The sequence below is a fragment of the Nerophis lumbriciformis genome, linkage group LG16 (assembly GCF_033978685.3).
Source record: "Nerophis lumbriciformis linkage group LG16, RoL_Nlum_v2.1, whole genome shotgun sequence".
NCBI classification, from domain to species: Eukaryota; Metazoa; Chordata; class Actinopteri; order Syngnathiformes; family Syngnathidae; genus Nerophis; species Nerophis lumbriciformis.
The window spans coordinates 14,594,599-14,607,266 of record NC_084563.2 but is presented as its reverse complement, the minus strand read 5'-3'; the positions used below and the strand labels follow the sequence as shown (position 1 = coordinate 14,607,266).

Sequence of the window (12,668 nt, the reverse complement as noted above, 5' to 3'; positions counted from 1 at the left end):
GTCCAACATTCAAAATTACACCCATTTAAAATCCAATACAAAGCATGATGAGAAAAAATGTTTGGCACATTTTAGCTGCTTGATATTTCTGATTGATTACAAAACTTTAAGAAGGTCGTTACAGAAGTAAACAAGGTAGGAGTCAAACTTTCACATACTCTTAATATCCAATTATATTAGTTATATATCCCTTATATTAATATAATATGTGGAAATATATATATATATATACACATATATATATATATATATATATATACATATACACACATATATACACAGTATATATTTACTTTACATGCAGTTGGCTTTCAGCCCTCGACCTAATTTTTTTAGCCGAATGCGGCCCCCAATTCAAAAAGTTTGGGCAAAGTATTTAACTTGTTTTTCTACACTTGTATGACAGTTAGGAATGTTACTTAAAACATGGCTTGCACGACTAATGTCGGTTTTATGATGGTGACATCCTGTCAATTCACTACGGCAGGGGTGTCTGAAGTGCGGCCTGGGGACATTTGTGGCCCGCAGCTCTTTTTTTCTTCGCCTCCAGCACATTGTGAAAATATAATTGCAAAACAAGGGGAAGAGGGCACAAACACTTAAGGTTCAAATGTTGACTCCAGTAGCCCAAAGGTTTTTATTCAACCTCCTGAGAACCAAAGTCTTCTGCAGTGGATGTTTGTTGTCATTTGTCAAAGTTACAAGTTAAAGGCAAAATGAGCTCGGTTATGCAAAAGCCAGATGTCCACTGCAGTGGAGCACTCTAAAAACCAAGATCCTCTGCAATGGACTTATTAGGTTGGTTTAAGTATTTTTTACAAAAAATAAAAATGACCTCCTAGGATCCCTTGATTTTTCCGTATGCGGGCCTCTTTAGGACATGTTTGGACACCCCTGCACTATGAGATGAAAATGTTACAGAACGGCGTATTCTAAAGAAGTCGTATTATGTTTTTTTTCCACATGTAAAAGACTTCCTTGTGGTCTACATAACATGTAATGGTGGTTCTTTGCTCAAAAAGGCTTATTTACGTGCCTCCACTTCGACTCCCCGTCACCTTTGTTGTTGTTTTTAGCGCTTCAATCGCTAGTTTCCTGACATATTTAAGTTAGAACTACTGTATTTTTCAGACTAAAGAGGCACCTATTTATTCATTTGAATTAAGACAGTACATATTAATCAATGTGTCAGCAAAAACAGCTGTATGCTGGAATTAGCACAAAAGCTAACCCAAAATCCTTTCATTTTCTCAAAAGTCGACAGTGCGCCTAATGTACATATTAATTCTGGCTGTGCTTACCCACCTCAAAGCAATTTTATTTGGTGCATAGTGTAATGATAAGGGTGACCAGTAGATGGCAGTCACACATAAGAGATACGTGTGGACTGCAGGATGACGCCTGTTCAATAAATGACGCTAGCAAATACCGGCAAGCAGAAAACGTTGATGTTTCATTGAGAATATAGAACATTACACACGGCGCTCCAAAATCTGACAAAATGTTTTAGTACAACTTTGGTAACCTACGAAACCGCAGCCATTGATGGATTGTCGGAGCATTACGGCTACCATAGTCAGACATACCCTGCTTTAATATATCTGTATTATTATGGTGTGTGTGTGTGTGTGTGTGTGTGTGTATGTGTGTGTGTGTGTGTGTGTGTGTGTGTGTGTGTGTGTGTGTGTGTATAAAGACCCAAAATAGCACCTATTGGCAGACATATTATCTGGCATTTTGTTTCCCAATATTATGCACAACCAAATTTTCTTACCTATTGGTACCTGCTGATGTGTATTTGGGATTTGCATAAGTCCCGAAAATGTGTGTGTATCCGCCATTGTAGTCCACACCTGGTCAGTCCTTCTTTCTCTCTAACCTCTTGTTGTGCAGCATTCATCCTCCGCTGTTGCCATTTCTAATATAAAGTAGCGTACAGTTCTAACTTATATCTGTCAGTAGTTCGATATGGAATTGCTAAAAACTACCGGTACAACAAAGATGGCGGGGAGAAAACGAGGCATGTAAATAAGACCGTCCACAAAACGACGCATCCTGAAAAGACGGTCAGAAAGCAACTTGAAGACAGTCTGTAAAACATCATCTATGCAACATTTTGACCAAAGAACCACCATTACATGTTATGTAGACCAGTGGTCCCAAATCACCGGTCCATGCACCGAAACAGAGAAACATTGAATAATTTATAAACGACTGCATTTTTTCCGACTTAACTTTCCCCTGTCCCACTAAACACACCAATAAACTTGTTTATAGCTGTACAATAAAACTCCTCATAGGAAGTTGCCATTTGTTATAACTTTGTGACATGATACAATGTACACTAAGGAACATATAAATTATAAATGTGACAGATTGTAACCAAAGGCTGATTTCCATCTACAGTCCCCTCATTGCAAAGAAGCAAGCCCAGGGCTCCCACTAATTCAGCCTTATAGTGACTTGTATTTTTCATGCACTTATTCTTGCTGTATTTATCTGGCACAGGTGGAAAGCGGGTCCCTGAAAATAATGCCTACATTAAACCGGTCTGTGGTGCAAAAAAGGTTGGGCACCCCTGATGTAGACCACAAGGAAGTGTTTTACATGCAGGGGGAAAAAAAATCATAATATGACCATTTAAAGGGGTACTGCACTTTTACATTGCCTATCGTTCACAATCCTTATGAAAGACATAACGACGGATGGATTTTTTTTTTGTATGCATTCTAAATATTAAATACAAGTAAATAAAAGTCTGCTTACAGCAGAGCCAATGGGAGCTACTCTATTTCTTCATTATGTAATAAATAACCATTCAAAAAGCACCAACAATACATTTACATTTCATGACTTGAATATTAACCAAGTATTAGTGATATTGTTATTATAAGCGCTAACGCAGACAAACTATTTATAGCGGCGACGTGATCAATACGGTGTGTCCTTATGTTTACATCGAGTGGTCTGCTGCTTCCTCGCATCCCTGCTCCATGTAAGTTTATTCTTGATCATAAATCATACATCTCACCTGGACAGAAGAAGTCTGAGTAGGTATTCCGACAAGTTTGTACAGTTTGACAGCCATTTAGGACCCGAAACTGGCGAGGACGACACGAAAAGATGCTTGGCCCTGTTTCTTTGTGAGGATTATGAGACATTATTTATCAAAATGGGAATATACAAACATCCTAGCAGTCGGCATCCTAATGACAGCAGACCTTGTACAGTAAGTGATGTTGTACTATGTTTGTTGGCTTTCATGAAGTCTGCAGTGAGTAATAATCAGTGATTAAGAAAAAAAAATGCAACTGTTGTGATGTGTTTTTGAAATCAATGTGCCATTTATGCTTAAAATTATCAAAACACATAAATATTGAATGTTATTATAAATGTGCCCGTTACTACATTACATATATACGTACTTACATAATGTATGTAAAACCTCAATGGAGGTGTTTGGATGTTTTTAAAGGCTTTCTAGGCAAGATTGCGCAGCTTCCATAGGCTCCATTGTAAGCAGTCTTTTAAATCGCATTTATTTAATATTTAGAATGCATTAAAAAAAATAACATCCATCGTTTAAAATCGTGTCATAATGATTGTGAACGATATGCGAAATTCCCCAAAAAGTGCAGTTTCCTTTTAATGCGTCTTATAATCTTTTTGTATGAAAACAGACCTGAATATACTCGCTCATCGGCAACGTGTCTTCAAGCTGCTTCCAGGATGCACCGTTTTGTGGGCGGTCTTATTTACGTGCCTCCACTTGACAGCGTCTTCTACCCGCCATCCATGTTGCAGTTTTTATCGCTTCCATAGCGAGACTACTGACAGATATTAGTTTGAGCTATACGCTACTTTATATTAGAAATAATGGCAACAGCAGAGGATGCATGTGCATGTACGAGCCAGTCTGCCCCACAGCAAGAAGATAGAGAACGAGACGGATCTAATTGACTACAATGGCGGGTTTGCGCAAAGCTCTTTGGGTACATTTCTACCATATATGGATAATCCGCTGATGTCACAATTGGGGAACATTTCAAACGGCTCGTTTAGAGGAAGAAAGGCAAGATTGTTTTAGGGTTACGAATGAATCCTATTCGGTACTATACCGCCTCTAAAAAGTACCGGTCACCCCGGAGGAGCATGTTTGGCAGTGCACAATCATGGAGTACTTGCAAGCAGTGTAGACAGAAAAGGGAGAACGGACGCATTTTGGCTTAAAAACTAACGATAAAGGTGAAGTTATAACACTGAAACGCTCTCAGGAAGAGGTGCTTTAAGACATGGCTAGCTAGCTAGCTGGTGGCTTAAGTCCATCCGCAGTCGGCAGTGTTTTAGCTACTTCTAAATCACTAATCCTGGTCTCCATGGCGACAAATAAAGTATGTTTCTTACAAGTATCATGCAGGACAAGGAATAGCTAAACATGCTTTACTACACATCGTAGCTCAACGGCGTCAAAATGTAAACAAACGCCATTGGTGGATCTACACCTAACATCCACTGTAATAATACCAAGTACAGGAGCGTATCTAGTCGATACTATGATTACATAAAAAATTTTGGCATCACATCTTTTGTTTTTTGTATTATGTTCATGAACCCAGGAAATATGTCCCCGGACACATGAGGACTTTGAATATGACCAATGTATGATCCTGTAACTACTTGGTATCGGATTGATACCCAAATTTGTGGTTTGATTGATTTATTGAAACTTTTATTAGTAGATTGCAAAGGAAGAGAATACATTATAAGAAACAATACAGTTTACACAGTACAGTACATATTCCGTACAATTGACCACTAAATGGTAACACCTGAATAAGTTTTTCAACTTGTTTAAGTCGGGGTCCACATTAATCAATTCATGGTATCATCCAAAACTAATGTAAAGTATCAAACAGCAGAATAATAAGTGATTATTACATTTTAACAGAAGTGTAGATAGAACATGTTAAAAGAGAATGTAAGCAGATATTAACAGTAAATGAACAAGTAGATTAATCATTCATTTTCTACCACTTGTCCTTAATAATGTTGACAAAATAATAGGTAGATAAATGACACAATATGTTACTGCATATATCAGCATCTAAATTAGGAGCCTTTGTTTGCTTACTTACTAATAAAGGACAAGTCGTCTTGTATGTTCATTATTTTGTTTAAGGAAAACTTGCAATAACAAACATATGTTTAATGTACCCTAAGATTTTTTTGCTAAAATAAAGCCAATAATGCTATTTTTGTGGTTTCCTTTATTTAGAAAAGTATCGAAATACATTTTAGTACCGGTACCAAAATATTGGTATCGGGACAACACTAGATTGTTTTATAAAAATCTCCGCTATGCCTCTGTGGTTTGATTTCACATTGTCAGGACTTATGCAGATCCCAAATACACAAAAAAGGGTACATTTCAAGTTCCGTGCTAGTTTGCAACAGCGAGTCGCAAGCCTGCCGCTCGATTACAAACAGAGCAATTTTTTTAATAACGTGGGGAGTGAAGGGGGAGAAAGGCGCGCGACCCGATATAAATGATTCCTGTTCTCCTGACTCTAGCCCCGAGGATCCCAGTGCAAGTCTAGCTAATGTGCAATTAAGCTTTAAGCTGAGAGAAAATCACCTCGTACAAACATTTGTCAAGTGAACCGTTCTTCTGTTCGGGCGGGCTAATTAACGAGGGACTGCAAAGAGGGGGGCTGTTGCTGTAAATGTGTGAGTTGTGTTTGTTTACATGTACACCAAGAAAATAAATATGTGGACTGCAAGGAGAAAGGATCACCGAATCAAAGTCATACGTCTCTATTACGCAACGCTGACATGTAGCCGCTATCATTAAGCAATAATAGTTTACTTTACAGCTCATGAACTACAGTAGCAACAAATTAGGCCCGCTGATAGCGCCTGGATGCCAGGCCATGCATCGTGGCGGAGGGTGGAGGAGCGACGACGAAGGAGGAGGAGGAGGAGGAGGAAGAGAATGCAAGGCTTTATCGTGTCTGTCACATTAAACGCCGCTGCCGCCACACTCGTCGTAATGAAGATAACTTCCAAAGTCATTTGGAAGTCAAATCATCGCTGTCTGTGAATTTCAATGACGCGTAATAGAGAGCGCGTGCCGCAGGGGGGAGTGGGAGGAGGATGGGGAGGGGGAGGGGGAGGGCGCCACGGCAACAGGAGTCAAAGAGTTGATGGCCGAAACCAGACGATGCTTTACACTTGTGATGGGCGATGCAACTGATTTTCTCTCCGATCCGATAACGAGTAGAATTCAGGCTGGTATCCACGACACCGATCCGATACCGATGCAAATATACCCAATGTGTCTGGTGAAATAAAAAAAGGGAGTGTATTTCAAGTACCGTATTTTCCGGACTATAAGGCGCACTTAAGATCCTTTTTTTTTTTCTTCTCAAAACTCGACAGTGCACCTTATAACCTGGTGCGACTAATGTAAGGAATACGTTTGGTTGAGCTTACCGACCTCGAAGGTATTTTATTTGGTACATGGTGTAATAAGTGTGACCAGTAGATGGCAGTCAAACATAAGAGATAAAAGTATGCTCCACTATGATGGCAATATGTCTCAAGTAAACAATACCAACATTTTAATTGTTCCATTGAAAATATAGAACATTACACACGGCGCTCAAAAATCTATCAAAATGTTTTACTACGACTTTGGTAAGCTATGAAGCCGCACCGCTTGAAGGATTGTCGGCGCACTAAACATACGAGTATTATTATGGTGTGTGTGTATAAGGTAAGACATATTATCTGGCCTTTTGTTTCGCAATATTATGCAAAAGCAACTTTTCTTACCTTCTGGTACCTGCTGATCTGTATTTGGGATCTGCAAAAATCCTGAAAAATTGCCTTTGTAGTCCGTGCCGACGCTGTAGTCGATAAGCTTCTTCTTTTTCTCTACCTTCTTGTTATGGGACATTCATCCTTCGCTGTTGCCATTTCTAATATAAAGTAGTGTAAAGTTCTTACTTATATCTGTCAGTAAACTCGCCATGAAAGCGCTAAAACATACCGGTATAGTGAGTTTACATTATTCACCCAAGGAACTTTAGTTATTAGAGAGTTCCGGTTGGACGGTTTTTCACGGGACACATTTCCGGTGTTGTTGTTTCCGGAAGAGGAGATGCTGCTCCGTTATTGACTTAAGTAAAGTCTGAATGTCAATAAAACAGCTAGCACCATCTTTTGACACTTCTTCCACTCCCGTCCTTGCACGCTACACCGCTACAAGAAAGATGACGGGGAGAAGACGCTGTCGAAGGTGACCCACGTAAATAAGACCGCCCCCAAAACGGTGCATCCGGAAGCGACTGTCAGAAAGCAGCTTGAAGATGATCTGTAAAACATCATCTATGCAACATTTTGACCAAAGAACCAACATTACATGTATTAGTAAGACTGATCAGATAATATGGTCAGAGTGCAAAAGCGCGCTACTACACTGACGTAGAATCTACGGAAATTATCAAAGGTGTTCGGACCGCAATATTTAAACTGACCGACTGAATTTGTGTCATTTTGTGATGTTTAAACTGTGTTTTCCCATACTTTGCGGATTGAAATTACAATTGGATATGGTTTAATGGATACAATGAGACACAAATAAGCTTATAAAGTCAACTTGTTTTTCCACTCGACTGCTACTTTAACTCCATTACAAAGCATGGTGTGTCAAAATGCAAAAACACTCTCCACACTTATGCATGTTTGGCGCATTTCAGCTGCTTGATATTTCTGATTGATTACAAAACTTTAAGAAGGTTTTCACGGAAGTAAACAAGGTAGAGGTCGAACTTTCACATACTCTTAATATCCAATTATATTAATTATATATCAACTATACTAATATAATACGTACACATATATATATATATATATATATATATATATATATATATATATATATATATACACACACACACACACACGTATACAGTACAGGCCAAATGTTTGGACACACCTCATTTGAAAGTGTTTTATTTTCATGACTATTTACATTGTAGATTGTCACTGAAGGCATCAAAACTATGACAACTGTAAAGTGAAAACCCTTTCAGGTGACTACCTCTTGAAGCTCATTGAGAGAACGCCAAGAGTGTGCAAAGCAGTATTCAAAGCAAAGGGTGGCTATTTTGAAGAAACTAGAATACAAAACATGTTTTCTGTTATTTCACGTTTTTTTGTTAAGTACATAACTCCACATGTGTTCATTCATAGTTTTGATGCCTTCAGTGACAATCTACAATGTAAATAGTCATGAAAATAAAGAAAACGCATTGAATGAGAAGGTGTGTCCAAACTTTTGGCCTGTACTGTGTGTGTGTGTATATATATATATATATATATATATATATATATATATATACATATATATACACACATATATATATACATACATACATACATACATACATACATACATACATACATATATATATATATATATATATATATATATATATATACACACACACACATACATACATACATACATACATACATACATATACACATACTTTACATGCATTCAGCTTTCGGCCCTCAGCCAAAAATTTTTTAGCCTGATGCGGCCCCCAAATGACAAAGTTTGGACACCCCTGCCAGAGACAAATCTTATGACGTTGTCCAGTGTTATTATTAGACTTTTGAAGACTCTCACATAATAAGCAATTCTTGTTGCTCCTCTAAGCCAACAGCAGGTCCTGTTGTGCAACCCCATACCATCCTACCACCCCCATTTTATAAGCACTCACAAGCTTGTGGCATAAACAAACCAAAACTATACCAAAAAGTAAATTTGGCTTTGAAACATTTGTTTGCTATATAACGGCCAATGATGCATCTTAGACCATGTCACATTCCAGACCAACTACCACCACCACGAATAGATCGTGGTCCTAAACTTAGGATAAATTGTCACTTCTCTTTTTTTGTATATAAGGCACAGTCAAATAAATGTTGTCTGGTATTCTTCATAAAGAGACTTATGGACGATACTAAACTTCTAAGTCGACCTTGGTTTTCCCCTTTTTCTGTTTATCCAGAAATATGATGGGAAACCAGCCAGCTTCTCAGTATTAATGAACCTGTAGCTGTGATTTGGCTCACTGCGTGTATATATTTGTACGTTCCGGCAGGTGGATGGAGTGGACACCAAGGTGGAGGACTCCCAAGTGTGGGTTCCAGCTGAGGAGCCCATTGATGACCCACAGTTCCTCTTCCAGTCCAAGATCTGGGAATTCTGCCAGGAGCTACCCATCCACTGGATCCACCCCTCCCCCCTGAGTGGTAAGGCACAAGGAAGGGAAACAGGGGGCGGATGTTCTCAGTCTAAATCAAGGGGGGCCAAAGTGTGGCCTGGGGGCTAATTACGGCCCACAGCTCATTTTTTACCGGCCCGCGGCTCATTCTAAATATACCATTACAGAAAACTAATTTTAAAAAACAGTTTTTTAACTGTCTTTGCTCAAAAAATAATGAATCAAAATCAATGTTGTTATTAATTATTGACCTATTCAAGGCTCCACATTACTTCACATCAAATATTCCACTTAGAAATGTTTTGGGTTGAAAATATTGCATATTTTGTTTAAAAAAAAAAGCTTTTGTAATAAAGACAAAAATTAACCTCTTATTACAAATGCTTTTTTTTTTTACACTGAATTTATGTAACTTAATTTTTTGCATTTGAATTTTGTGAACTGAATGTTTTTTACTTCAAATTATACTTACAATTTCATTGAAAAAATCTACCGTATTTTCCGGACTATAAGGCGCACTTAAAATCTTTTTTTTTTTCTCAAAACTCGACAGTGTGCCTTATAACCCGGTGCGCCTAATGTAAAGAATAAGTTTGGTTGAGCTTACCCACCTCGAAACTATTTTATTTGGTACATGGTGTAATGATAAGTGTGACCAGTCAAACATAAGAGATACGTGTAGACTGCAATATGACTCAAGTAAACACCAACATTTTATATGTTCCATTGAGAATATAGAACATTACACACGGCGCTCAAAAATCCATCAAAATATTTTAGTACGACTTTGGTAAGCTATGAAGCCGCACCGCTTGATGGATTGTACTGTGCTTCAACATAGGAGGATTATTATGGTGTGTGTATAAGGTAAGACATATTATCTGGCATTTTGTTTCGCAATATTATGCAAAAGCAACTTTTCTTACCTTCTGGTACCTGCTGATCTGTATTTGGGATCTGCATAAATCCTGAAAAATTGCGCGAGTCCGCCTTTGTAGTCCGTGGTAACGCCGTAGTGGATAAGCTTTTTCTTTTCCTCTATCTTCTTGTTATGTGACATTCATCCTCCGCTGTTGCCATTTCTAATATAAAGTAGTGTAAAGTTCTTACTTATATCTGTCGGTAAACTCGCCATGAAAGCGCTAAAACATACCGGTGTAGTGAGTTTACATTATTCACCCAAGGAACTTTAGTTATTAGAGAGTTTTGGTCGGATGGTTTTTCACAACCACACATTTCCAGTGTGGTTGTATCCGGATGAGGAGATGCTGCTCCGTTATTGATTTAAGTAAAGTGTGATTGTCATTAAAACAGTTAGCTCCATCTTTTGACACTTCTTCCACGCCCGTCCTTGCACGCTACACCGCTACAAGAAAGATGACGGGGAGAAGACGCTGTCAAAGGTGAGCCACGTAAATAAGACCGCCCACAAAACGGCGCATCAGGAAGCGACTGTCAGAAAGCGACTTGAAAATGATCTGTAAAACATAATCTATGCAACATTTTGACCAAAGAACCACCATTACATGTTATGTAGACCACAAGGAAGTGTTTTACATTTAGAAAAAAGAAAAAAAAAAGACTCCTTTAGTGCGCCTTATATATGAAAAAAAGCTCAAAAATAGACCATTCATCGGCAGTGCGCCCTATGGTACAGAAAATACGGTACATATATTTATGATGTGCTTAAATAATGTCAATGTTTATCTCACGCCAACAACACGAACACATTGGCTTTAGCGTTACCTTGTTAGCATGAGCATTTTGTTCACTGGGGTTGAGGCTAATAGCTACACAAATGGAGTGCCACTGACTACTTTTACAACATGTAATAAAGTAAATAGTTAATATTTGATGTTATTTAAATTTGTTCCTCTTGTGTACTGGCTCCTTTTTTTCACATTTATCCAACAAAGTCAGAGTAGTAAGTAGCTGAAGTCGCCGTTTCGAGTCCGCTTCATACTCCTTCGTGAATACGTTTAAAAGAGTCAGTCCACTTCTTCGAAAAACTTCGAAATGCAGTTTGTAAAAATAATAAACAACAATAACCTGCATATAGTTTAAAGGCTACGGCTGAGTAAAAACACTGCAAGATAGTTCCACTGATCAGCGTTCTTCAGTACAAAGACGCCCCACAAAAGTTCCTGCAAGTCAAAATTTCCTTCCGTTCTTTTTTCTCTACGTTGTCAAGTTTGTTGTGATAAAAAAATACACAGGAAATAAAAAACAAACAGGTTGTCCTCGTATATTTCGCAAAAGCGGTTGCGTGTTTGAAAAATATGTTTTAGGAAGGCCCCCCAACTGTGTTCAACCAATCAGTGTTTGACAACACAGCCCGCCTCCGGAAAGGTTCCGGGTAGCTTCGAAAAGTCCCACCTAGCTAGGAGGAACTCCGAAAGGTTCCCGAAAAACTGAATCTACCCGGGTAGTTTCTAGCAGAAACACAGGGGGAACTTTATTTTCCTGTGGTCCGGTCTTAAACCCATAACTGATGTTTTGAAAAAGACTGTTATGTACAGGGCAATCTCTAACTGGAATCGACTTCCACAATATCTGGTATCAATCACCAGCATAGTGGGTTTTAAGAATAGACTAAGAGGAGAAGTATTGCGGAAAGAGATTATTCTAGATTGTACCTAATGTCATGTTTGGTTTTATTGATTATTGACTATTTTATTGATTATGGGACAAGCAGTAGAAAAAGGATGGATGGTACTTTTTCATCACTTATTGTTTGTCTTTGGTACACTAATGGGTATTTTACGTATTGTTTTTTTTTTGCAAAAATATATATATTTTTATATTGCTCTTTTTATCCTTGGTATGAACATTATTATGTAAACTCGAAGTTATTGTTTGGTTTTTTTGGTTCTTTGTTGTTGCTATTTTTGTATTACAACATTTTACTATTTGATCATGTTATACTGCATTGTAATCTTTTGTTTTGTGATTGTGTGATGTTTTTTGCCTGGACCCCAGGAAGAATAGTCTCCACTGCGGTGTAGACTAATGGGGATCCTTTATAAACTAAACTAAAAGGGCCTCATGTTTTATAAATATCGCCGACATGCGTCTATGGTTTGATTTCCAATTATCAGCACTTGTGCAGATCCCAAATACACAAAAGCAGGTTCCAATAGGTAAGAAAAGTTGGTTTTGCATAATAGGCCCCTTGAAAGGAGTCTAATGACATTGGTTGTGCTGCAATATCTACCTGATGAGCGACCACTTTCTTTTCACTCTCCGCCAAATCGTTATGAAAGTTTAGAAAAAAGTTATCACATATAATGAGTTTTCAGATTTTGGAAGCAGCATTCTCTCTCCAATTATCGCCGGCTTCTAATTAAAGCCCCATCCTCGTTACGGTTT

At 38.2% G+C, this 12,668-nt stretch overlaps 1 protein-coding gene across 1 annotated transcript in view; it reads left to right on the top strand.

Moving 5' to 3' along the window:
* Positions 1-12,668, top strand: part of tnmd (tenomodulin) — a 177,665-nt gene that overhangs the window by 131,366 nt on the left and 33,631 nt on the right. Inside the window, exon 5 of the mRNA XM_061976495.1 lies at positions 9,177-9,327. Coding sequence (XP_061832479.1) covers positions 9,177-9,327 — 151 coding nt within the window. The remainder of the gene's footprint in view (positions 1-9,176; positions 9,328-12,668) is intronic.